Source organism: Macaca mulatta, chromosome 16, assembly GCF_049350105.2.
Source record: "Macaca mulatta isolate MMU2019108-1 chromosome 16, T2T-MMU8v2.0, whole genome shotgun sequence".
Lineage (NCBI taxonomy): Eukaryota > Metazoa > Chordata > Mammalia > Primates > Cercopithecidae > Macaca > Macaca mulatta.
Window position 1 is genome coordinate 54,899,756 of NC_133421.1, and position 26,751 is coordinate 54,926,506.

At 34.2% G+C, this 26,751-nt stretch overlaps 1 protein-coding gene and 1 pseudogene across 5 annotated transcripts in view; both read right to left on the reverse strand.

Annotated features, from left to right (window-relative positions):
- Positions 1 to 26,751, reverse strand: part of STXBP4 (syntaxin binding protein 4) — a 200,911-nt gene that overhangs the window by 98,624 nt on the left and 75,536 nt on the right. For 2 of the 4 annotated variants that reach the window (XR_013406488.1, XM_001102767.5), the window contains exon 12: positions 24,324 to 24,389. Coding sequence is in view for 1 of the 4 variants with exons in the window: in XM_001102767.5 (XP_001102767.3) it covers positions 24,324 to 24,389 (66 nt within the window). In the remaining 3 variants the exon portion in view is untranslated. Of the gene's footprint in view, positions 1 to 7,183; positions 7,315 to 19,874; positions 19,997 to 24,323; positions 24,390 to 26,751 lie in introns of all 4 variants that reach the window. The other 2 variants (XR_013406489.1, XR_013406490.1) reach the window with 2 other exon arrangements.
- On the reverse strand, positions 22,239 to 22,875 carry LOC144335553 (small ribosomal subunit protein eS17 pseudogene; annotated as a pseudogene). The gene has a single exon (XR_013406491.1). The product of XR_013406491.1 is annotated as a small ribosomal subunit protein eS17 pseudogene (transcript).

Here is a 26,751-nt window from a genome sequence, read left to right on the forward strand (position 1 = left end):
ACAGGAGGTAATGGCTGGCTATGTGCCAGTACTATTCTCAATGTTTTACATCCATCATCTCAGTTTATCCACACACTGCCATGGATGTGTCTATTATTATCCTCCTATTATTATCTGCATTTTATAGACAGGACATTGATGCACAGGAAAGTTAAGTAACTAACTCAGAATCACAAACCTAATAAGTGACAGAGCTAAGATTTGGCAGTCTAGTTATAAAGTTCACGTTCTTGGCTACTATGCTGTACTACCCTGCCTACTACAGAAAATATTTTTTAAAAATCACTTTTAGATGACAATATTATCACTGCCCAGTCCTGGCTGAGCTTATGATGTGGTCATTATAATAGGTGTATTTGAAGCTGCTTCACTCTCCATTTTTCATTCAATCAAGCTAAAAAAAAAAAAAAAAAAAAAAAAAGCCTCTAAAGAGAAAGAGGAAGGGCAGAAAATTCTCCATAGCTGCAATGAAGAATAACTAATTTGATGATTTGTCTTCTTCACACTCACTTCATGCAGCTTTTATTCCTCTATAAAAACAGCACTTTTATTTTTGTTCAAAGAATGCTAGTTAATTAAATGAAGAATCTGGATGGAATTTATATAGCCATTATTGTGCACTGATGGTAATACAGTGTGAAATGTAGTTGGGTGGTAAAAGATGCAGAGGTTTTGATGCTGAATAAATTCATGCTATTTCTTTTGTAAATATATAACTGTCAGGTTGGTGAATGTGACCCCTTAGCAAAGTTCTAGCCCAGTTACCACTGAATGGCTGTTTAAAAGATTAGTGCATTGAAATGATGACTTTCAGAGGAAGCAGTAAAGAAAAGATAACAGCAGTGTGCTGTATTTAGCAATACAAGATCACATAAATCCATTTTCTCTTTTCCTCCCAGGCTGTCTTCTAATAAATAACTGTACAGCCTCCTATGTCAGTAACAATTGAGCCAGAATTTTCCTGGTACCTCACCATGAGACTGAAATCCTATCAGGGAAAATGCTGTAGTCTATTTACTGATTTACTATATACTAGATAGAGTTTAATTCAATTTAGCAGGTTAGATGATAAAAGAAAAACGAAGATATAGTAGTAAGTCAGAAAATCCACAAAAGCATTATGCTTTTTAATACTAAGCAGTGTGAGCAAATGTACTAGAAGGGAATCCTGAATTATGAAGTAAAATCTCTAGCTTTTTTTATTTTTTATTTTGGCAACACTGAGGAAATGTCTTCAACTTACACTGTCCCTTGATAAAATGAGGTTTTTCTGCCTCACGATTACATAATGAATCTTTAAAGAAAATCAGCTCGAAGTCTTTTTTGAAAACGTTATCTGAACTAATGAAAATCTTTGTAGGCTACCAATACTTTGGACTTTTGTTGGGACAAAGCACAGTAACAGCTCACACACAGGACAATAAATATGCTATGTGTTTTTCCACATACAGCACTTTTCCCCCACAAGGTAACATGATCTAGAATGAAAAAGCATGGGCTTTGGATAGGACATAACTAGGTTAGAATCTCAGATCAGAATCTTACTTTATAAAAATTTTCTGGCTGTGTAATTTTCTAAGACTCAGTTGCTCATTTTTATAATGGGAAATCACACCTATTTTATTAGTTCAAAACTACTCTCACAAAAGAATTGAAGAAACTACTGTAGTTCTTGGCACAATTTTTTCCTTTTCCTCTTTCTCACCTTGAAAAAAATATACATAATCACCTGTGTGATCAGAGAGCTAGACAAAATAATTTATTAAGGGTTTTCCTGAGGCACTCAATTAGTAACACCAGCTCTTGAACTTTGGAGAGTTGTTTGGAAACACAATTTGCATACGTATTTTTTAATGTTAGCAACAATCATGCAAAGCCCTTTCCTCTAGTTACGAGTTGTAATGAATGGCTCCCTACAGTAGACGGAAAAAGCATTAATTGCAGTGGCCCATCTGTAATTAGGCTAACACATTCACATCACCAACTTTAAAAGTTCTGCAATTTTTAAGTTCATCAGTAAATCTTTCAAAACGTCAATAGGTGACAGGAGAAAAATGTGACTGCAAAGAGAAATTGTTTTTGTGCAATGTAACCTATGCTGCCAAGCCCTAAAGAATACTTCTCTTATCAGCTTCCTACATCCACTCTTTGGAAAGCCCTTCTTGGTCTTGGTACTATTACAGCTTGTGAAAAAGATTAAGGGTTACTGCAGGAAAAGGGCTATTGAATTAAAATGCTTAAAAGTAAGTTATATCTAGCTTCCTTAACTTATGAGTCTGATTTGTTAAAATATATATAATATACCTATCAATGGATAATCCCAAAATGCTTTGCAGATATTGACAAATGAAGGTATAAATCACTCCTCAGGCATGAATGTGTATGGGGGAGAATATGAATTCGTAGAACTTTTTAATAAACCTCTGACATATGCTTTCTTTTCTCTTTCCTCACTCCCCCTTCATGATTCATCTAGCCAACTCCTCCTCCTCCTTACCTAACCGGTAATTAACCACTGCGAAGTCTTCATTTATAATGTAATTTGCAGCCATTGCTTAATTTCCATTCTAAACACTGTATTACTGATTTATGTCTTTATCACCTCACGCTTGGGTACTATGAAAATCACATATGTGATCACCCTGCCTATTGTGTTCTTTACTGTAATGTATTCTGCATACTTCTGAAAGACTGATTTCCTCAAAATATTGCTGAAGTACCACCTTAGGTAACAAACCTAAGAACATGGTACATGATAAAATATATCCTCATTCTTCATTCTTCAAAGTTCTCTACTACCTAATCCAAATCAACCCACTTACTAGCTTTAGTCCACTTAACTCTCAGATGATTCCCATATCCAAGTACATTAACTTACCACATTTACCAGATGAAATTTTTCCACTTCCAAGACACTTTGGGTCACATTAATCCTCTAGGTATATACACTTTTCACCTTTTTCCATCATCTAGGTGTTACTTGTCCTTCAAAATCTTTCTTAGATTTCACCTTATCTGTTTTTTCCAGTTTACTTTTGTATAAATGATCTTTCTCTCCTTTTTAATCTTTTATATTTTTCATCTGTAATTAATCATATGTTTAGTACTCTTACTGCTATCTTGAACTGTCATTAAAATGCTTTATTACCCAACTTTCTAAAATCAAAGGGTCTTGACTGCCCAAATTAGAACACAATCTGTCTGAGAGTAAAAACCCTATCTAATATGAGCAGGTGCTCTACTTAACATAAAATGAGATATAACTGAGTTGACAAGCCATGAAAATGACTATTTCATTTTTCATATAAAAAAACTGCCTTAAGGAACTTTACGAGGCAAGAAGCTTTCATAGGAAATTTCTTCAAAAAAGGGTTCAGATTTATGGGAATATTAGAATTACATTTCATTTAACAATTAAAATAATAATCATAAACCATGCTTTGAGAAACACCATATAATAACAGTCAAATTATTTCATTATACTCTTTTTTTTGAGACAGTCTCACTCTGTTGCCCAGGCTGGAGTGCAGTGGTGTGATCTCAATTCACTGCAACCTCCACCTCCCAGGTTCAAGGTGACCTCAAGACATTTGCCTGCCTCGGCCTCCGAAAGTGATGGGATTACAGGTGTGAGCCACCATGCCTGGCTGCATTATATTCTTTTTATATACATTTTAAAAAATCTTTTTACAGTATTTATCAAGCAAATAAGACTAAGTGGAATGAAGAAAATACCAATGCTAAAAATGACAATTATACTTGTCAATTTTATTTCTTGTTTTCATTAAATATATACGATTTTAAAATTATGAACATTAGTTTATATTCCTTAAAAATTACAATTTTCGGCTAGGCGAAGTGGTTTACATCTGTAATCCCAGCACTTTGAAAGACCAAGGCAGGTGAATCACCTGAGGTCAGGAATTTGAGGTCAGCATAGCTAATACGGTGAAACCTCATGTCTACTAAAAATACAAAAATTAGATGGGTATGGTGGCAGGACCCTGTAATCTCGGCTACTTGGGAGGCTGAGGCAGGAGAATTTCTTGAATTTGAGAGGTGGAGGTTGCAGTGAGTTGAGATCACACCACTGCACTCTAGCCTGGGTGACAGAGAGAGACTCTGTCTCAAAACAAACAAACAAACAAACAAAAAAAAACCACACAATTTTCCATCATGAGAAGTACAGTGCATGTTCTCTAAGACTAAATAATCTTGAAGGTCTTTTTCAACCTTACCTAATCCTTGATTCCACAATTTAGGTAGCAACACTTATTTTTAAAGTGTGTAATAATGACGGATATCTAGAACTTCAAGAAACAAAGATTTTCTTTATTTTGTATGATAAAGTAAAATCCATCCTCATTTTGCAAAGAAAGATAGGTTAAGCTTTTGGAAGAAAAGCAGGTCAATGAGATTATAATTAGCTCTAATTAACCCTCCCAAGAGCTTTCAACTTTTTTTACCTGCAGCTGCCTCACTCTCCAAAAGGTGCAACATTGATTTCTGCCTCTGACCATCAAAGAAAATCAAAGAAACAATTTTCAATCTCCTTTATAAACAGAAGTCCCTAATCAAGGACAGATATAAAAATACAACTAATTGATAAATTTTATCATATGAAAATTGTTCACTATATAAATATCAGTTATAACCCTCTTTGAAAAATATATTTAACCCTGAACAAGTATTTTCTGGTTTAATGAAGACTGACAAAGAAAACAACAACAACAACAACAAAAAACTTTCCTAATTCTCCAATTCTGGTTACACAAAAGGGAAAATTTATAGTATTGGAAATTTCCTTTCATAATTGAAGATTAAACTCTTTTCATTGAAAAATGGTACAGTTCAAAAGCAACTTTTGGGGTATTAAACATTAGAATTCATCTGAAATTTGGGATTTAAGGGAGATCTGGTCTTTAAAACATAAAAATATTCCTTCCAAATTAACCTTTAGAGATTTAATTAAATTGGAATCAAAATTTCATCAAATTTTGTTTTGGAGGAACTTGACCAAGAATTCTAAATTCAAAGCTAGACATAACAAGAGCTAAATAAAAAGATTCTTAAGTTGATGTCGATGAATAAATCAGTGAAAACTGGTAAGCAAATTTTGAAACTACAAGAAATAAAGAAAGAAACAAGAGGAAACACGGCCCAAGAATTTAAGGCTTTCATAAAGCAGCAATAGTTGGTAATGGCCAAAGAGGAGTTAGATAAAACAGTCATTTACCTAATAAATATGTATTGAAAAAGCAACTAGAAAGACCAGATAGCCCCACACAGACCCTATATTATGTAAGAATTTAATCTATGACAATGGTGATAACACAAAACAAAAGTGGTTGCGACAACTATTTGGAAAAACAGTGTAAAGTGTAGACCCTCATCTCATACCATATGTCTAACAAAATAATTTCTTAGATGAATTAAAGATATTACAGGGATGTGCGTAAATATATATCTGAAATATGGCTAGGAATGAACTTAAAGTTATAAAAAAGGAAAAATCATAAAGGCAAAGGTTTGACAACACAAAAACACTTACGTTTAAAAACTTCAAAAAAAAATTAGACTGTAATCCCAGCACTTTGGGAGGCTGACGCGGGTGGATCACAAGGTCAGGAGTTCGAGACCAGCCTGACCAACATGGTGAAACCCTGTCTCTACTAAAAGTACAAAAATTAGCCAGGCATGGTGGTGTGTGCCTGTAATCCCAGTTACTCAGGAGGCTGAGGCAGGAGAAACGCTTGAACCCAGGAGCTGGAGGTTGCAGTGAGCCAAGATCATGCCACTGCACTCCAGTCTGGGCGACACAGCAAGACTCCATCTCTAACAAACAAACAAACATTAGAAAGGCAATTTGTAGACAGAGGGAAATATGTGCCCCAGAATTGGCAGAAATAGGGTTAATAACTACAGCATAAAGAGATCTTATAATTACAGTAGTGAAAGGGGAAAAACAGTGATTAAGAATATGAGAGGAGGAAAGAGGAAAAAGCAGTGGTGGGAAGGGGACACAGACAAGATAAAGGGCACGTGGCAGGGGCAGCAGAATACCACTAGCAACCACATTAGGAAATCAGCTGCCTTCAATACTGAAGAACTGCGATGAAGTTCACAATTTAATTTCAAATCCATGGTTACAGACAATCTTTGATATCTCATATGGATGACAGTTAATCAAAGTAATATTTTCAAACAGAGTGATTTATTTATGTGGGATTAGGCATGACTAGAGAAGTCTTGTTTTTAACTCTAAAATAGCTTGTGAATAAATCATTTAACACAATGTCATGAGTCCCATACTGAAGTAAGGGACAGAAAGTGTTTCTCACATAGTAAACTGCCAAGATAAGAGTTTTACAGTATCAACTGCCTTATCACTACTTCCTCCTTGGGTAAAATTTACTAGTTTGTCAGCCAAATTAATTTATATTGCTCTAACATTAAGAAATGCAAAATGTTCAGCTTCTAAGTCGTTGTTTAAAATATACTCTCAAAGATGTTCTTAGCAACTGAATAATGGAATTTTAGTGATGCGTATTTGTTTGTTTCTAGTAAAGCAAAGAAAATTATGGGGACTAATGCCTACTTTTCTATATAGATATGCCTCTAACAACTCACCAGCCACAGGGCACCTATTATGAAATGCTTTCTAGAAAGTGATGATTTGGCTCTATTTTTATTTTTCCTTACTAGATTGAGAGCTCCTTGTAGAACTGTATGTTTAGCATTCACAATGACTCCATATAAAGCATGCATTTAAAAATGTTTCTTAAATTCTCTTACCAAGTCTCCCTTATAAGTTACTACAGGGCTGTGTGAAACAATTGATGATAAAGTATGACATGTGATCCCTAAATAGCCAGAAAATAAGTGACTCACAGTATGGAACCTAGAACTTTAACAGCATCAGTTCTAAATAGGCCAACCTACCGTAGGCAATAATCAAATGAACTGGAAGGTTCCTATGAAGAACTGCAGAATCTTCCAACATTGAAAATTCTGTGATTCTAAATTGGGTTCCATATTATAAATAGGATAATAAAATTTATCTTAGAATCATTAAGATGGTAAGATCTTTTCTACAATTAAAAAGACCAACAACTATTTGGAAATGATAATTTTGAAATAGACACTTTTGTTTGCCAATGCTTGCTTAGAAGGCTACATTCACCTCTAATGAATCACTAGGTACAGTTGGTATCTGTGCAAACAGGAATGCCAGCTGGGCTGTCCAAAAGCTATGTGCTGGTGTTCCTTCTCCAAGCTCACTGTCTTCACCTTAGGCAGTTTCTTGGGCAGAGTCTAATGGTGGAGAATACAGGAGTCACTTTCTGAATCACAAAAAAGGAATTAGTGTAAAAAAAATCCAATTAAGTTTGTTTAATGAGTTTCTTCAACCAGATTGCTGTCTATCACTATAAGAGCTTTATAACTTCTTTTCTCAAAGAGATTTTTAAAAATCTTTTTAAAAAGCCTTTTCCAACTTCCAGGTACACCAATCAAAGCTCATCATCATTGGTCATTAGAGAAATGCAAATCAAAACCACAATGAGATACCATCTCACGCCAGTTAGAATGGCGATCATTAAAAAGTCAGGAAACAACAGATGCTGGAGAGGATGTGGAGAAATAGGAATGCTTTTACACTGTTGGTGGGAATGTAAATTAGTTCAACCATTGTGGAAGACAGTGTGGAGATTTCTCAAGGATCTAGAACCAGAAATACCATTTGACCCAGCAATCTCATTACTGGTTATATACCTAAAGGATTATAAATCATTCTACTATAAAGACACATGCACACATATGTTTACTGCAGCACTATTCACAATAGCAAAGACTTGGAACCAACCCAAATGCCCATCAATGATAGACTGGATAAAGAAAATATGGCAAATATACACCAGGGAATACTATGCTGCCATAAAAAAGAAGAGTGCGTGTCCTTTGAAGGGACATGGATGAAGCTGGAAACCATCATTCTCAGCAAACTAACACAGGAACAGAAAACCAAACACTGTATGTTCTCACTTATAAATGGGAATTGAACAATGAGAACACATGAACACAGAAAGGGGAACATCACACACTGGGGCCTATCTGGGGATCGAGGGCAAGGGGAGGGATAGCATTAGGAGAAATACCTAACGTAGATGAAGGGTTGATGGGTGCAGCAAAGCACCATGGCACGTGTATACCTATGTAACTAACCTGCACCTTCTGCACATGCATCCCAGAACTTAAAGTATATATTAAAAAAAAAAAAAAAAAAGCCTTTTAAGATAATTGTAGAGATGGAGTCATGATTTGTTGCTCAGGCTGATCTTGACCTCCTGGTCTCAAGCAATCCTCCTGCTTTGGCCTCCTAAAGTGTTGGGATTACAGGCATGTATAGGAGAATGTACTCTTTATCCAATCTCCCCCAGCAGTTACATCTTGCATGACTGTAATAGACTATCACACCTAGGAAACTGACATGGATACAATCCACCAACTTTATTTAGATTTAACTAGTTTTAAATGCACTCATCAATAAAAAGGAACAACCTAGAATCTAGATGAATCCCAAGGGAATTATTGCTAAGTAAAAAGAATCAATCCCAAAAAATAATATACTGTATGATTTCATTTATACAATATTCTTGAAATGACAACATTATGGAGATATAGAATAGATTAGTGTTTGCCAGGTGTTAGGGGAGCAGGTAGGATGTGGCTGTGGTTATAAAAGAATAGCATAAAGGATCTGTGTAAAGAGGGTTTTTGATAGAAAATAAAAGTTGACATTCTGAGGCCACAGTGACTATCTGAAATGGAAACAGGAACATTTTACTACAGCATGCTTTTAGAACAGAAAAGACTGACAAATATATGTATTTTTCTTCTTTTTCCCTCTGAAGATGAGATAGCATCTTAAAACACCTACTAGTGCTATATGAAAAGCTAGTAAAAATTTAGATCACTAAAGAGAAAAAAGAGTGAGAAATCATATCAATTCTAAAAATTAGAGGCTTTACTGCTTTTTAAATAAATACACAAACAATCTTTAAAAGTGTGAAAATGTGAAAAGTACTTTAGGAATCACTTATTATTGTTGTTCCTTTTAAAGATATATTTAATTTGTTGCTTCATCTGAAAACTAAGATAGCTCACGTCAGCTGCACTAGCTGTTACTTGATTCATGTTCAACCTCAATTGTCCACAGAGAATCCTGTCTTGATTTGACCTTACATTTCTGCCTCAGGACTTCACGCTCTCCTCAAGAACTGAACCCAACCTTTACACAGGTGAGGCCAACTACAACTGGGCTTATCTGAACCTAGAGAATTTGCCAAATGCTTAAGATCCCACGTTTCTTTAGGGCAAAGACTGGTTGAGACAAGCTAAATATTTTGGCTTTGGACTGTTCACCAATTCATTGCTGCCTTAGGTCATAATACTATGCTGAAAGAAACTTTAAAAACAATGTAAGTGTGAGAGTAGGCTTTAGAAAGCTGTTGATCAAAGGAAGTTGCTAAAAGAGTGGCCCATGCCTGTTAAAAATTGTTAGAACTTGAAGAAAAAATAACAACAATTTCATGGGAAATTGTGCTCATGATTTTAAACTTAAGTTCGGTTATTCTGTAAGACATAAAAACTCAAAAAAAAAAAAAAAAAAAAACTTGAGTTTTAGAGAACAGTACAGCTAATTCTTTTCAAAACAGTAGGTATTCTGGTAGCTATCCCTGATTGAAAAAAACAATGAAGGTGATCCTTCCAGTGAAAAATGAGCCCTTCACATCCTGTTTTAATAATTAGGTTATCTACATGTTTAAGGAATTCACATGGGATGATCATTAGTACTGTACTAGCTTGGTGTAAAGATCTTCAGAAGGATATCAAAGGAAAGAAACTGCCAAATTTCATACAATTTAAGTTTCTAGTTTTCAAAAATTTTTAAGAGAAGAGTTATACACACTCTGTAATTTTTAAAGACTCATTTATTGTGAAAAAAGAAATCAATCTTTGGAAAAATGGAAAGGTATTTTCACTAAAGCATAGGTACTCTTTCATTAACAATAGGTCTGTATCATCAAAATCCTTTTAACAAAGTAATATCAATCTATATACATAAGAAAAGCTGAATAGTACCCATGGCCAACATATTTTAAAATTGGATACTTTTAGGGTTGATTTTGGGTAGTCTACTTTTTTTTAATGGTGTTTGTTTATGAAATGAATGGTGTTTCAGTATGTATGCATGTAGGTTTGTATACACAGATGTATACATGTATTTTTAATTATTTTTGTTTAAACTGGAAACTATACACTAAGTACTACTCTGAATTCACACATTTTTAACCTCAATCTCATTTGTCTTATTTTGTTGATTGCATCATTACAGCCTCTCAGTCACTAAATTACAAATCCTTGACTGTTGTCTCTCCTTATTACTGCACATTCTATCACTGTTATATTGGGTTGACTTTATCCTCATGGTGTCTTTTGCATAGACCTTTTTGGTATATTACTATTTATGATTACCCAGTTAAATCCTCCATTGCCTATTGCCTGGACAAGGGCTTCTCAAATTTTAAGGTGCAAACAAATCATCTGAAGACTTATTAAGTGCAGAGTCTGATTCTATAGATCAGGAATGAGACCTGAGACTTTGCATTTCTAAGTTCCTGATTGCTCTCCTGTTGCTGACCACTCTGAGTAGAAAGGATGTAGAGTTCTACATCAGCATTTCTAATCACAGTAGCCACTAGTTGTATGTGGCTACTGAGCACCTGAAATATAGCTAGTTGACTAAGGAACTAAATTTTAAATTTTTAATTTAATTTTAATTAGTTTGTATTTAAGTTTAAAAACTCAAGTAATGTAAGTTTTTTCACAAATAAGACTGTATTGTTTTGGCACAACTAAGATATTAAGATATTTACTTAAGATATTATTTTTAAGATTTAATATATTATTGTTGAACTGTAATGTCTGTGTCAGGCACATGAGTCATTTGAGTAGTATACATAAACGCATAACTGATGTGGTCAGTGTCAAAAAATTAATTAATTATAAATCTTTTTTTACAACTAATATGTACACACAGTAGGTTTATCTGAATATTTTATGCAATCAGCATGAGTTACAATGAAACCTAGGTAAATCATATTAGTAATTAAATTAAAATACTTATTTTTATTAGGCTATAATTATTTTTTATTTTTTCTATTTAGTAAAAATTTGTCCATAAAATAAGTATGGACAAAATTAAATTTAAATTAAAAGTGAAGACATACTACTGATGTAGAATAAAATGGAGATAAATTAGCTAGTAATATTACTGGAACAATGCAATTGCAATTTGCAAATAGTGTGTCTACTGTATAAGATAATTCTGAAATATATAAAAAGTGAGCAATATTAATAGTCATTTTTGCAGTTTAATGGTGAATTTGATAAGAAGTTTCCTATTAGCAGTAAAAAAAATCAATAAAATTAGTCACCAGAAGTAAATGTCCAACATTTGTAACTATAAAATGGCTAGAATTTTTGCACAAAAAAGAAAACCATTTTTAGATTGAGATAGTAATTTCAGTTATGACAAAACTACTGGGAAACATATTTTATAAAAAATGGAGGACATTCAATTAAGTAATAAAACAAATGCCCATCAACGATAAGAACTTCCTAAGAATATCAATGATCAATTGATTAAAATAGCTTTCAGTGGGCCATATCCTACAAGAGACACTACCAAATTCATACTTCAGGCATGTACTGCCTCAAAGGGCGTCCAAACTTATAAAATGTTGTTGATTTGCAGCCTAAAAAAATCAAACTTGCAGTGTAGATATCTTTAACTCTTTTATATCTGTCAAAAAAGACTTTCAGGTAGATAATAAAAAACAAATTTTCATGATGATAAATGGGGCTCCAGCTATATTGCATCAAAAATTTAGATTTATGAATCCCATCAACAAGTGGGTGAAGGATATGAACAGACACTTCTCAAAAGAAGGCATTTATGTGGCCAACAAACATGAACAAAGCCTCATCATCATTGGTCATCAGAGAAACGCAAATCAAAACCACAATGAGATACCATCTCACGCCAGTTAGAATGGCGATCATTAAAAAATCAGGAAACAACGGATGCTGGAGAGGATGTGGAGAAATAGGAATGCTTTTACACTGTTGGTGGGAATGTAAATTAGTTCAACCATTGTGGAAGACAGTGTGGTGATTCCTCAAGGATCTAGAACCAGAAATACCATTTGACCCAGCAATCCTCTTACTGGGTATATAACCAAAGGATTATAAATCATTCTACTATAAAAACACATATACACGTATGTTTATTGTGGCACTGTTCACAATGGCAAAGACTTGGAACCAACCCAAATGCCCATCAATGATAGACTGGATAAAGAAAATGTGGCATATATACACCATGGAATTCTATGCAGCCATAAAAAAGAAAAGAGTTCATATCCTTTGCAGATACACGGATGAAGCTGGAAACCATCATTCTCAGCAAACTAACACAGGAACAGAAAACCAAATACTGCATGTTCTCACTCTTTAGTGAGAGTTGAACAATGAGAACACATGTATACAGGGAGGGGAACATCACACACTGGGGCCTGTCAGGAGATGGAGCAAGGGGAGGGAGAGCATAAGGATAATACCTAAAGCATGTGAGGCTTAAAACCTAGATGTTGGGTTGATAGGTGCAGCAAACCACCATGGGACATGTATACCTATGTAATAAACCTGCACGTTCTGCACATGTACTCCAGAACTCAAAGTAAAATTAAAAACAACAACAAAATTTGAATTCATTGATTTTCAAAGAAGAAAGAGGCTGCTTTATTGTTTTATTCCACTGTATGATACATATTGAAAATATTTGTGCTCAGTTTTCTTAAGCTGGTTTTATGACAAGCATCATACAGTTGCTAACACTGTTTAGTATATGCACGTAAATTCTATGAGTCATCAGCAGTTGATAAAACTGTTAAAAGAAAAAAGGAAGACAATACATTTTCTGATGCTATGTTATTTGCCAATACTTTTTGGCTGAGATATGAAAGAGATTTACAAAGATTTTCTGTACTTTTAACTCCAATTGAAGGTTTTCTTAAACAAAAGGAATGTGCATCTAATATTCAGTAACCAGACAAAAGAAAATGGCAGTGTGATTTACATTTTCTCATTAATATCACAGTGCATGTAAATGAGTTAAACTACAAACTACAAGGAAAAGGAAAGTTTGTTTATGAAGCTAGATAAGTATAAGAATTTATAGTGAAATTGAACCTTTTCGTAATATAAATAAAAAATAATGATTTTACCTATTTTTCTACTATAAGGTAATATGTAGATCTCAATTATTGATAGTGTTACATAAATTGGCTATGAAAACTGAAAAAATTTTGAAGTGTGCTTTCTTCATACTGCCAAATTTAGAGTTGCTTTCATTATATGTAACACTCCTTGAATTTGATGCTAATATTTTTTGTAGAGTTGGGGGTTCTCCACGTTGCCCAGGCTGGAATGAACTCCTGGGCTCAAGCGATCTGCCTGCCTTGGCCTCCCAAAGTTTTGAGATTACAGGCATGAGCCACTGGGGTTGGCCAGTTTTTTTGTTTGTTTTTGCGACAGGTTCTTCCTCTGTTGCCCAGGCTGGAGTGCAGCGGCATGATCATGGCCCACTGCAGCCTCCAACTCCCAGGCTTGAATTTTATGCTAATAATACTGAGCTGACAAGAATTAGTGAGGGTACTTAACAGACGTAGCTTTGAAAAGATCTTGCTTAAAAACAAATTCCTCTTAAAAAATAAAATAGTTTTGTTAGTGTAGATATAAATATTAAAGAAAAAAAGATTTTTGGTGTTCAGTTCAGTTATCAGAAACTTTTAAAATAAGTTTGGAACAATTTGAGTATGTGAATTCACTTTTTCAACCGTAAATTTTATTAAATCTAAACACAGATCCAATATTTCCACTGAAAATTCACTGTAAAAATTAAGATGTGCTCTAAATTTAAAAAACACTAGATTTCAAAGATACAGTATAAAAAAAGGTAAAAATATCTCATAATGAATTTTAAAATATTATTGCATGCTAAAGTAACATTTTAGATAAACCCAACTAAATAAAACATATTAAAATTAATGTTACCTGTTTCTTTTTACTTTTTTAAAAAAATGTGGCTGTTAGAAAATATAGCAATATATCATGGTTTTCATTATATTTCTAAGGGACATTGCTGTTCTAGACTATTACGACAGCCTTTTATCTGATCTTTGGTTACTTCTCAACTTGCTGTCAGTTTAACCTTAAAGTATATCCTTCATTTATCCCTTCATCCATTCACCAAATGTTTGAGTACCTAATAACAGCTATTATTGTAAGATAAATCAGAGAACAAATCCAAGATAGCTGTCTTCATGAAGCTTACCCTTCAGATGGGGGACATAGATAAAGAGCAAAATGTAAGTAAATTATTTAAGATGTAAGATAGTAATCAGTTATACTAAAAGAAACTCCTCCACACACAGTAAGGGTTAGAGGAATGATGGTGCAAAGAGACCAGATGAGCTGGAGAATGAGTAGAGGGGTGGAGGAGAGAAGTGTGGAAAGAGCTGAGGTACTTTAAAAGGAGTGTTAGGGTGGGGAAAGGACAGCAGGTCATGTAGGCCCTCATAGGCTTTAACAATTACTTGGAGGTTTCTACTTGCAGCATTTCCAGCTTATTTTGACTGAGACAGAAAGTCCTGGAGAATTCTACATGCAGTTTTAAAACAATATTTCTGGCTGCTTTGTTCAGATTAGACAGTATGGGAGTAAGGCAGTGTAAAAGTAGGCTGATCTGGTAGGAAGCTGTAATAGTAATACGGGCGGGACTTGATGGCGGCTTAGACCACTGATGGAAGTGGTGAAAAGTGGCAAAATTCTGTGATTTCCAAAAAGTAGGCCCAACTGGCCGGGCGCAGTGGCTCATGCCTGTAATCCCAGCACTTTGGGAGGCCGAGGCGGGTGGATCACGAGGTCAGGAGATCGAGATCATCCTGGCTAACACGGTGAAACCCCGTCTCTACTAAAAATACAAAAAAATTAGCTGGGCGTGGTGGCAGGTGCCTGCAGTCCCAGCTACTCGGGAGGCTGAGGCAGGAGAATGGCGTGAACCCGGGAAGTGGAGCTTGCAGTGAGCCGAGATCGTACCACTGCACTCCAGCTTGGGCGACAGAGCGAGACTCCGTCTCAAAAAAAAAAAAAAAAAAAAGTAGGCCCAACAAATTGGTTATGGAGTATGAAAGAAAGAGTGGGGTCAGATTATGTGTGGAGACAGTTGTTCACTTTTCTCTCTTTGTTAAATATTTTAAATGGCAGTCCTCTAAGATCTTAGGCTGGTATTCACTGTTTATATGTGTAGGCCCCAACACACCCACCCAAATGTCATTTCCTAACAGATTCATCTTTCCATGTTTCCCTTATGTTCCTGGGCCTTTGATAATGATGTTGATAAAAGAATACATGTCAAAACTAGTATTCAAAATTATATTCCTGACAGGTATAGGCTCTTAAATTCTCAAGTCCTGTGAAAAAATTATAAGGTAGATATTATTAACACTTTTTCAGACACGATGACAGAAATATGTTAACAAATAAAGTTAGCATAGAAAAGGTCTATTTTGACCCCAAACACAAGCAAATTTCCCTTTTTGCCATGATTTTCATGCTGTTTTCTCAGTCTGAAATGCTCTCCCTTTCTGTGTCTGGGTCAGCTGACGTGCCACCTTATCTATGAAAAGTCCCCTTATGCCCTCAGTTAAAATTACATTTTCCTCCTCTTTATTAAATAGTTAATACAAATCATTTCCAGCTCTTAATATTTCTGCTTCTATTATTTATAATAATATTTGTTGAGTGGTATGTGCTATACACATTATCATCTATGTATATTATCTTAATACTTCTAATGTTATTGTGAAGGATCCTATTATCAACACTATTTTACAGATGAGGAAGCTAAGACCCATAAAGGTGAAGTAGTTTGATAAAGGTCAAAAGCTAGCAAGAGGCAGGGTCAGGGTATAAACTAAAATGGTATACCTCCAAACCCCGTTATCTACTGCACTTATCCTTAGGCCAATTCACTGTTTTTTTGTTTTTGCTTTGTTTTTGAGATTGCATATCACTCTGTTACCCAGGCTGGAGTGCAGTGGTGTAGTCTCAGCTCACTGCAACCTCCACCTCCCAGGTTAGAATAAATCTTGTGCCTCAGCCTCCCGAGTAGCTGTGATGACAGGCATGCACTACCCTGTCCGGCTAATTTTTTTGTATTTTTAGTAGAGATGGGGTTTCGCCATGTTGGCCAGGCTGGTTTTGAACTCCTGACCTCAAGTGATTCACCTACCTTGGCCTTCCAAAATGCTGGGATCACAGGCGCGAGCCACCGTGCCTGGCTAATTCACTGTAAACCACATAAGATTCTCTCTTTTATTTATATATTTTTTCATATATTCATTTTTTGTCTTATTAAATTCTAATACAAATTAGCCCTAGATTACTTATTCCTGCAGACAGGACCTTTCTTAATAACAGAAACTAATCCTTTCACAGAAATAAATACAGGAGGGCCTCATGTGGAAAAAGTAGGTACTGCTAGAAAAAGAAAAAAAAACAACTACTGTTTTTCTTTAGATTCACGTCTTACATCAGCCTTTAATATAATTATTATTTAATCAATCATGGTTGATATTCTAAAGATTATATATTCCAAGCCTTTAGGAGAAAAGAAAAATTTAAAGTTAGGAGAAAACTCCCCTAATTTATTCTACATACAAAAACTAACTAGAAAGATTTGTAAATGTCCATTTTCAGGATGCAAACACTAAAATGTAAAAAGATCTGGCCATACAAACTCATGGAGGTATAAAAGATACAGAATGAAAAGCACTAAAAAGTCATATCAATTAAAGTACAAAAATATTTAATAAAATGAGGGTCTGAAAATTGGCCCCGAAATAGAGGACTTTAAAAAAACTTGACTTTGGAAATAATTTCAAATATTCAGTTGAGCTGCAAGAATAATATAAAGAATATATCCTCATATCCTTTACCCAGATTTATCTAATTCCCCAGGTTCATCCTTTTGCCAACATGTTCCTGAGTCAGAAACAATATATTCTTGTAAGCCACTGATAGTAAGTGGTTGCTGCTGAGATTTTACATGTTCTCAATCTCTCATATATGTATTCATATATGTAATAGTTAAATATAATGCAATTACATAATGTGTATAAATAATACACATATGTATATATAAATATACATGCACTTTTTTAACCATCTGAGGGTAAGTTATATACATCACGGTCCTTTATCCCTAAAAACTCCAATATTTCCTATGAATAAGGATATTCTCTTATATAACCACATATTTCCTAAGAATAAGGATATTCTTTTCTATAACCACAGTACAGTTAACAAATTTAGGAAGTTTAACATCAATTCAATGCTTTAATCTACCATCTGTATTCCAATTTTGTCAACTGACCCAATAATGTCCTTTATAGCATTTTTCCCGTTCCGGTACAGGATCCAGTCTGGAGTCAGATGCTGTATTTAGTTTTCACGTCTCTTTAGCATCTTTTAATCTGTAAACTTCTATTATCTTTGCTTTTTTTAAGAAAATATCATGGACATTTCTAAAGAATACAACCCATACACACACACGCACGCGCGCGCACACACACACACGTCATACACGTCTTTTTTTTTTTTTTTTTTTTTTTTTAAACGAAACTTTCTCTCATTTTGAGCTTGCCTGACATCTCTTCATGGTTAGATTCAGGTTACACATTCTCAGCCAGAAAACTACACAGGTGATGTTGTAGTCATTTTTTGGGCGTCACATTTGGAGTCACACAATGCCCATATGTTCTTCATTGGGATATCAACATTTAGCACCAGTCAAGGTGTTTTCTGATTCCTCCACTATATAATTGCTATTTTATCCCCTTGCAATTAATAAGCAGTTTGTGGAGAGATACTTTAAAACCATGTAAATATTCTGCTCTTCATCAAAATTTTCCCCTAAATTTAGCATTGAATGATTTGTGCCTATCAAGTCTTTACTAAAATAGATGTAAAATGCTGATTTCCAAAACTAGCAGCTTCTCTGCAATTACCAGTCAGTATTCAACATCCTACTATGAGCAAAAGTACTCCTTTCTCCCTATTAATTAATCAATTTACTAATGATACCATGAATTACGATTTCTTCTATAGTCTGCAATACATTACTGTACTAAATTATTTTGTACTCAAGTTCTTCCATATTTGGCCAGTGGAAGCCCCTTCAAGCTAGTTCCTTGTGATATGCCCCTGTCATTTTGAACATGTCCTTATTTTCTGACATATTAAGATATTCCAAGCTTATATTTTACTTATCCTTCCTTGTTTCTAAAATTAGTCATTTCTCTGAGTAGCCTGAGTTTCTTTTAGTGGGGAGTGGTATCTGGACACTTAGATATAGTAATGTGCTCACTGTTATTAGGGTGTCTGTTTCTTAGTCCTTTAAGTTGACAGAGCTAGGGAAAATATACATATACAGATGGTCCCTGACTTATGATGGTTTGACTTAATGTTTTTTTGACTTTATAATAGACTTACTGGGGTATTAAACACATTTTCTACTTATGATATTTTCAACTTGGATTGGATGTATCAGGACATAACCCCATTGTGTTGAGGAACATTTGTATATATATACACGCATATATATAATACAGATGTGTACATACACGTTCATATGCACATACATATATAAGAAATGATGTATTCACAATGATACATCCAATTCAAGCCCATCCCACAGGGTTCTTTCCTTCTTTCTTTTTCCTTTTAAGAGACAAGGTGTTACTATGTTGGCCTGGCTGGAATACAGTGGCTAGCCACAGGCACCATAATAGCATACTGTGGCTTCAAGCCATCCTCCCACTTCAGTCTCCCAAATGGCTGGAACTACAGATGCATACCACCACACCCAACTCAGAGTCCTTTCTTGACTTCATTCATTCTATTTTGTCTTTTCTTTTTCATTGAGATTCTGCTTCTCAATAACAATCAACACATTTGCTAAGACCTATAAAGCATCTAAAATTGTTTCAGAACTGCTTTGCTCCACCAGTAAAACAACAAAACAAAACAAAAAACATACCAAAAAAAAAAAGAAAAAGGTTTAGGACTTGTATGAAATTCCTTCCCAACTCAATTCCGTCCAGACAAAATACTGAGCACAAATACTGTATTCACTAGTTACTTGAATTGGTTCTATCTATCTTTGTTTTTTTTTTCTTATCATAATTATGGTATTCATTTGAAATACAATTAGATTCATTTTCTTCAGTACACTTGCAGTTTTAGGTTTATTTTCCCCTTTCCATCTTAATTTTTAATATATTTTTTGAATGAGTAGAATATTAACATGTACACAAAAGTAAATATTACATGATAATGTATTCTTAGAGAGGTGGCACTCTTTCTTGTATCTTAACATGCATGTCTACCCATGTTGTAGGTAATTAATTTCATTGCTGTGTAGTTTATCCCTCCTTTGATTTCTTTTACAAAAATAAGCAGCTATATTTTTAATTTTCCTTGTTCATAAAACATACAGAAAGGAGTGACACCTCTCTAAGAATATCATTTTATGCCCGGTGCCGTGGCTCACACCTGTAATCCAGCACTTTGAGAGGCTGAGGCAGGCAGATCACCTGAGGTCAGGAGTTCAAAACCAGCCTGGCCCACATGGCAAAACCGCGTTTCTACTAAAAATACAAAAATTAGCTGGGCATGGTGGTGCGCACCTGTAATCCCAGCTGCTCAGGAGGCTGAGGCAGAAGAATCGCTTGAACCCAGGAGGTGGAGGTTGCAGTGAGCTGAGATCGTGCCCCTGCGCTACAGCCTGGGTGACAGAGCAAGACTCCATCTAAAACAAAAACAAACAAAAGAATACCATTTCATGTAATTTTTACTTCTTACTTCTAGGTACATGTTAATATTCTGCTTGTCTTCCAGGAGTAGCAACTTGTCTGATGATGTTCAATCTCCAATTCCTTTGGTAGCTGCTTATTATTAAATGTTTAGGTTCTAGACTTATTTTTTATTGGGGGATGTCGTCTGTCAGAGTCTTATTCCATAATTTCTTAGATGGTTTGATTTAATGATTTTAGAAGCTAGGAGTTCGATGATAGTATAGATTTAACTCGCATTTCTTTTATTATGAGAGAAAGAGGTTGAGTATCTTTTCATTTGTTTAAGGGACATTTTTACAGCTTTTTTGATGAATTATCTGTTCAGGTCTTTTGCCTATTTTTCTATATAGTTTTGGTTTCTCTTCAACTATTAAAACTTCTAATTGGTTATTATTTGTGTATATGGATGCAATTTAGTTTTGCATATTAATTTTATATCTTGCTAGCTTATCAACTTACTGAGTTACTTTTATCACTCTCTAGGGTATTCCAGATTACTACTATATCATCTGCAAAAAGAGACAGTTGTATTTTTTCTTTTCCAAGTCATATGCCTCTAATTGTATCTTCTTTTTTGTGTTATTTTTATTAAGTTTATACACTGATGCTATACTTGCTTCATGAAAAGAATTTGGAAATTTTCTTTCATTTTTTACACTCTGAAGCAATTTATATAGCTTTAAGACTGTCAAAGGTTTGGTTAAATTTCTCTGTGAAGCCATCTTGCCGGGTCCTTTTATCTAGTAGTTCTTGATAACTTACTTTATCCCTTCTATATAAAATGGCCTTTTAGGCTTTCTATCTTTACTCTGGTCAGTTTTGGCAAACTACATTTTTAAAAAAATTTTTTTAAAAATAGGTGAGTCGATCTTATTCATGTTAAGATAATCATTATGTTTTGTCGCGGTTCTATCAAATTGTCTTATGTTGAAATTCTTGTGTATATTTACTGCATTTCTTTGTGTGTCCTTTTTACTTAAAAAATTCTTTTTGGGCCGGGCGCGGTGGCTCAAGCCTGTAATCGCAGCACTTTGGGAGGCCGAGACGGGTGGATCACGAGGTCAGGAGATAGAGACCATCCTGGCTAACACGGTGAAACCCCGTCTCTACTAAAAAATACAAAAAAAAAAACAACTAGCTGGGCGAGGTGGCGGTCGCCTGTAGTCCCAGCTACTTGGGAGGCTGAGGCAGGAGAATGGCGTAAACCCGGGAGACGGAGCTTGCAGTGAGCTGAGATCCGGCCACTGCACTCCAGCCTGGGCGACAGAGCGAAACTCCGTCTCAAAAAAAAAAAAAAAAAAAAAAAAAAAAATTCTTTTTGGTGTTTATGAAGGTTTGTATTTTCATTCTATAGGTTATCTTTCCATTATTACTTTTTAAATGCTTACTGTCTCCTCTATTTTTACCTAATTTTTATGTGATATCACTTTTAAATATTTGTTGACTACTACCCTTTGCTTATATAAGAAAACGAGGTATTCTGTATTCCTCTTTTTTCTTTCTTATCCTCCCATCAAAAAATTTACATCTTTTGACTTTTGTTAACACATTTAATGTTGACGTGTTAGTTTTTTCATCCATGCACTGACTCATTTTAGTCTCACCTGTACAATAAAATATATGAAGCATTTGGAAACATTTTTCAATGTTATTTCAGGCATTTTTTAGTTGGATAAAACTCATCCTATCTGAAGGTCTTCAGGAATACCACATGTGTGTAGTATTCCCTTAGTGCTCGTATATCCCAAACTGTTTGCTATGGCCTTGATATTTTAAAAGTCAGGTTGGCTGTATACAACATTTTTGTATACTTTCTTTCTTTCCTTTAATGTTGAAAATGTTGTTCCACTATTGCCTTACTTTGCATGTTGTTTTGAGAAACCTGATGCTGGTCTAATTCTATTGCCTTCGTAAGTTACTTAATCTTTTTACTTGGAGGCATTGTACATTTATTTTCCTCTAAAGTCTAATAATTTTACTAGAATATATTGTAGAGTAATCTTTCCAGGTCAGATTTCCCCAGTACCTATATTAGATTCAGGTCTTATTTTAACTTTAGAAAGTTTTCTTGGATTATAGTTCTAAGTATTAGTGCTGTTCAGTTATTTTGATTGATTTCTTTAAGAAACTCTTTTACTTCTTGATTATACTTTAACTTTCCTAGTTGCTTTTCTTGTTTTTTCATTGCCTTTTCACTTGATTATATTCTTCCTAGGGCAACTTGTAATTTAGTTTTCATTTCTGATAGGATTTTGTCTCTTCCTTCTTTCCTAAGTTTTATCAACTCTCATTTCAGTTTTTCCTGATTTTTTTTGGGGGGGGTATCAATATCTATTATTATTATTATTATTGTTGTTGTTGTCCCAGATTTATTGAAAATAATATAGCACTGCAGAAAAAATTCAAACAGGTCCCCGAGGCGTTTTGAAATTCATCCCAACTGTAGGCTGAGTGACCTGCAGGTTGGACAGACTGCCGAAGTCCAAAAGCTTCAGCATTTCCTTAGTGTCAGGATCTACTTCAGTTATCTCCTGATCCAGGGCTGAGACCTCGGGAACGTAATTGTCTCTCCTTTCTCTCTCCTCCTCCTGCAGCTTGATGGAGATACCTCTTACAGGGCCTCTCTGAATCCGCTTCATCAGATGGGTGACATAGCCTGCTATCTTGTTGCGGAGCTTCTTGCTGGGGATAATGGCGATCTCCTCGCACACGCGCTTGTTCGTGTGGAAGTCGTTGCCCAGGCGCGTGTAGTACTTCTCTATGATGACCCGGGCCGCCTTCTTCACGGTTTTGGTGCGAAGGCGGCCCATGTTGGCGGGTCCTTGGTAAAGAGGCTATTATTATTTTTTAAGCTTCTGATTTGAGATGTGTTTTTCTTAGCCTGAAATGCTTATTTGAGGATATTCCCTTGAGTATGGAGTGTGACATTACAGTTTTCTTAAGCTTTTTGGTTAAATTGTTTTGGAAAGTTTTCATCAGGAGGAAAACTTTCATTGATATCAATCTGATTTTTCCAGTTATTTTATAATGATGGAGATAGAATTTTTGTTCTATTCTTTTTTATTTCACAGAAAAAGTTCTTAGTTCAAGAGCACTCTCTTCTGTGCAGTTTATTTAATGGATCTTGTTTTGATGGTCATAGGGTAGGGTGGGTGGATTAGTAAGTTGTGTTCCGCTTTCATTTCTATAAGATCCTTAATTTTCCCTTCTTATTTCCTTCTTTCCCAGCATTGCCTAGTCTCCAAGGAATTCTATCCATTCTCTATTTATCTGGTTCTTCCTCAGAAACAATGATTCTTCAAGGCTGCCACTTCTGATTGCATTCATACCTTGAAGTCTCTTTTTTGTAGCTAGTGCTAAGAATCACCAAGTCCTGACCTATGTCCAGTATTTTGGCACTTATTGTTACATTTTCTCTTTCTGGGGTTGATTTTGTTTGTTCTTCATCTCATTCATGGTTTCTCTCTATTCTTTATTTCAGAATTTTTCAAGCCTTGCCTCCTCTGTTCTCTGTAATCCAGGTTTCAGTACAGGCAAGCTGCAGGAGTTTTGTTGGAATTATTCTTTTTCTTACTTTATTTATACATACTTTAAAGGCTGTGGTGTTTTATGTCACATAGTCATATTCAAAATATGGGTCCTGCATGGTTCTATTTGCTTTCTTTGTTGATTTTATGTTTTCTAGGGGGACTGTGTGAGGGAGATTCAAAATCAGGTGACCACTGTTGATCTCTAACAAAGTTCTCTTATTTATATTTTATTTGTCATTTGGGTTTTCATTTTATGATAATGTCATATATTTGTTTTATAGTAAGCTACCTCAAATTCTTTGAAGAATAATGCAAAGTGAAAATAAATATTTACTTTTTATTATTAACAAATAAATGTAAAAAATGCTCTGCCTTGATGGCTTTTTTGTTCTTTAGTAAAATGAAGTATGAGTAACAAAAGAAAACAGAGAAAGAAAAAAGGGGAAATGAAAGAAAAGAAAACATAATGGAAAAGTAAGGAGATTGGTTATTTTGGTCTATGGATATCTTTCTTTCAAAGCAATTTCAAAGAGATTTTAACATTGTTTTGAGCAATAGCAGCAAGACTTTAGCATAGGTAAAGCCTCCAAAAGTGATTGCTTTTAAGATCTATGCTATTTTGTATTATATAATACGTATCAGGAAGCTCTGCGATATTATAAAGAACCACTGCTTTATAATTATACCTCATATGTTCACACACACACACACACGACACATGAGCACACATATACACAATACATATACTTACTTGCTTCACATTCTGGAGCTCTTCTGTCAATTGTTCCCTTTGCTTATCTGATTCCAACAATTTTTCCTATATTTAAAAAACCACCAAATTAACAACTTGTTATGAAACTATCAACAAATATGACTTATTAGTTCCTTGTTTCAAAGCTTATATTCCCCAAATATCAAACTGCTACAATCTGAAAATGTTGCTTCTAGTCATTTTTCCAGCTTTACATGGGGCACTTAAAAGTAATTAGTTATTTACAGTAAATTGTGATGTAAATACACTTTTTATTACCTTAATTTTGCATAATCTCAAAATGTAAGCTCAAACGGAAGCCAGTTAAGAGTACAAATGTGTAAATATTAACTGGATTTTGGTTAAGCTATCATTGCCAAAGAGATACCAAATTGAAGAGCATTATTATTACAAATTAGAATTAAAGGTCTTCGACCATACTAAAGAGGGCATATGAATGGAGACTGGCTCATCTCTTAATTTCCTAATTTAATTTTAGCTTATTCTTGGAAGATTATCCATGAAAAGACAGATATGACTAATGTAACCAAAATATAAAATAATAGTTATTAAGATTAACATTATGCATACAAATAAAATACCTTTGGATTTGAAATTAAGTGAAGTATATACCCTACAATGTCCAATTTTGTTAATTATATCTTAAATAAATCCACATTTTATCGGTCAAATCAGAAATACTAAGAGTAATTTAAGAGCCATTAAATACAAACCTGAACAGAGGAATTGCTTGAACATTAAATTGAGTGGTAAAGATTCATGACAATATTGCAATGTTTATAAGAGGCAATATCCTTTCTGGTATATTTCAGCTTATTCTTGTCTAAGAGGTGAAATGAAGGTATATGAAAATGAATGTAATATAGCAATCTAATGAATATGCCACAGGAGCCAAGAGACTGCTGGCTCCTGTGATTTTATGTTCTGGCAAGTCACCTTCACTCTTGGTGCCCTAGTTTTTTTTGTATCTGTAAATGGAAAATATATCTATTTTCCATTCACCTTTGCAAAGCAGTAGCAATGTGAATTCTGCAGAAAGGCTTCCTTAAATAAAGCCCACAACACTTTTAAAAATTATTCTTGCAAAATAAAAATTAGCTACTGACATAAAATTATCTTGGTTTCATTTTTATTTGTACTCATATTAGACATGAAGAATAGAGATGTCACAGGATAATGGAAAGTGATGAGACACCATCTAAATGCTTTATGAACTTCATTTAACAACCTCTGCTTTTATATGAATGTATAATACAAGTAAAAATACTGAAAACAAAAACATTACCTTTAACAAAATATTTATTGCTTTGTACACTACTTTACATAGCTTCTTTAACTGGCCAGCTAATAGATAGGTTTTGAGGTAAAAGTAATTATAACATGTAAAATTTGCTTTTTCTGGAATTTTTGCACCATATTCTAACCAACTGAGCTAGCTGGTTGCCAGCTTATCTGGGAGTTTAGGTTTTGTCATATTAGGGTATATTCAATTACATTTCATGAACTTTAAAGGTAAATCCTAATTTATTGAATGACTCCTCAGGAAAGTCTTATTTAAATGTTAAATTAATATGGCATAGACACTTTCAAATTAACATTCTAATAATTACTATTGATATTAAAATAAAAACAAATATATCATATCATTAAATTTAACAATGATAAACTATAAGGAAATGAAAAAGATCTGAGAGCCTCTGAAAATTCTGATAAACCACAAGTCTAATGGTTTAGGCAGAGATAAGAGAATACATAAAAAGTTATCTTATTAAGGTAACCAACATTGGGGAAGTTTTCTAGGAGAATATAAGGAAACCATTGTCAATGTATTTTTAAAACTAAATTTTTATTTTCCAGCAAAACAACTGTTAAACTAAAAAATGTGGAATGATAGTGGTTTCAAAGGTAAGAAAATAAATATATAAAATACTATTAGAGTAGTGAAATCCTCATATACTTTAGGAAGGAATGTGAATTGGCAAAACCTTTTCAAAGGGAATATGGTAACATATGCAAAATTTTAAATGTCTATAATTTTTAATAAAGCAATTATATTTTCAGACATTTATTCTGTGTATATACTGTACAAATGCCCATAGATACATCTACAAAGCTGCTGAAGATGAAATTATTTTTAAAAACTGGAAATAGTCTAATGTCTATCAATAGGGAACTGGCTAAATAACCATTTAATTTATAGGAGAGTTATCGAGAAGAATTTGGTATATCTGTGTATATTAACCTGAAAAGCTGGCTGAGATATAATTCTTATAAAGAGAGAGAGAGAGAGAAAAAAAAAGACGGCAAGTTATAAAAAAAAGTGTGGATGGATAAAGTGACTTACATAGAAGTGAAAATACACACATACTGGAAAAAATTTTCTTAAGGCTTTATTATTTTTTGAAGC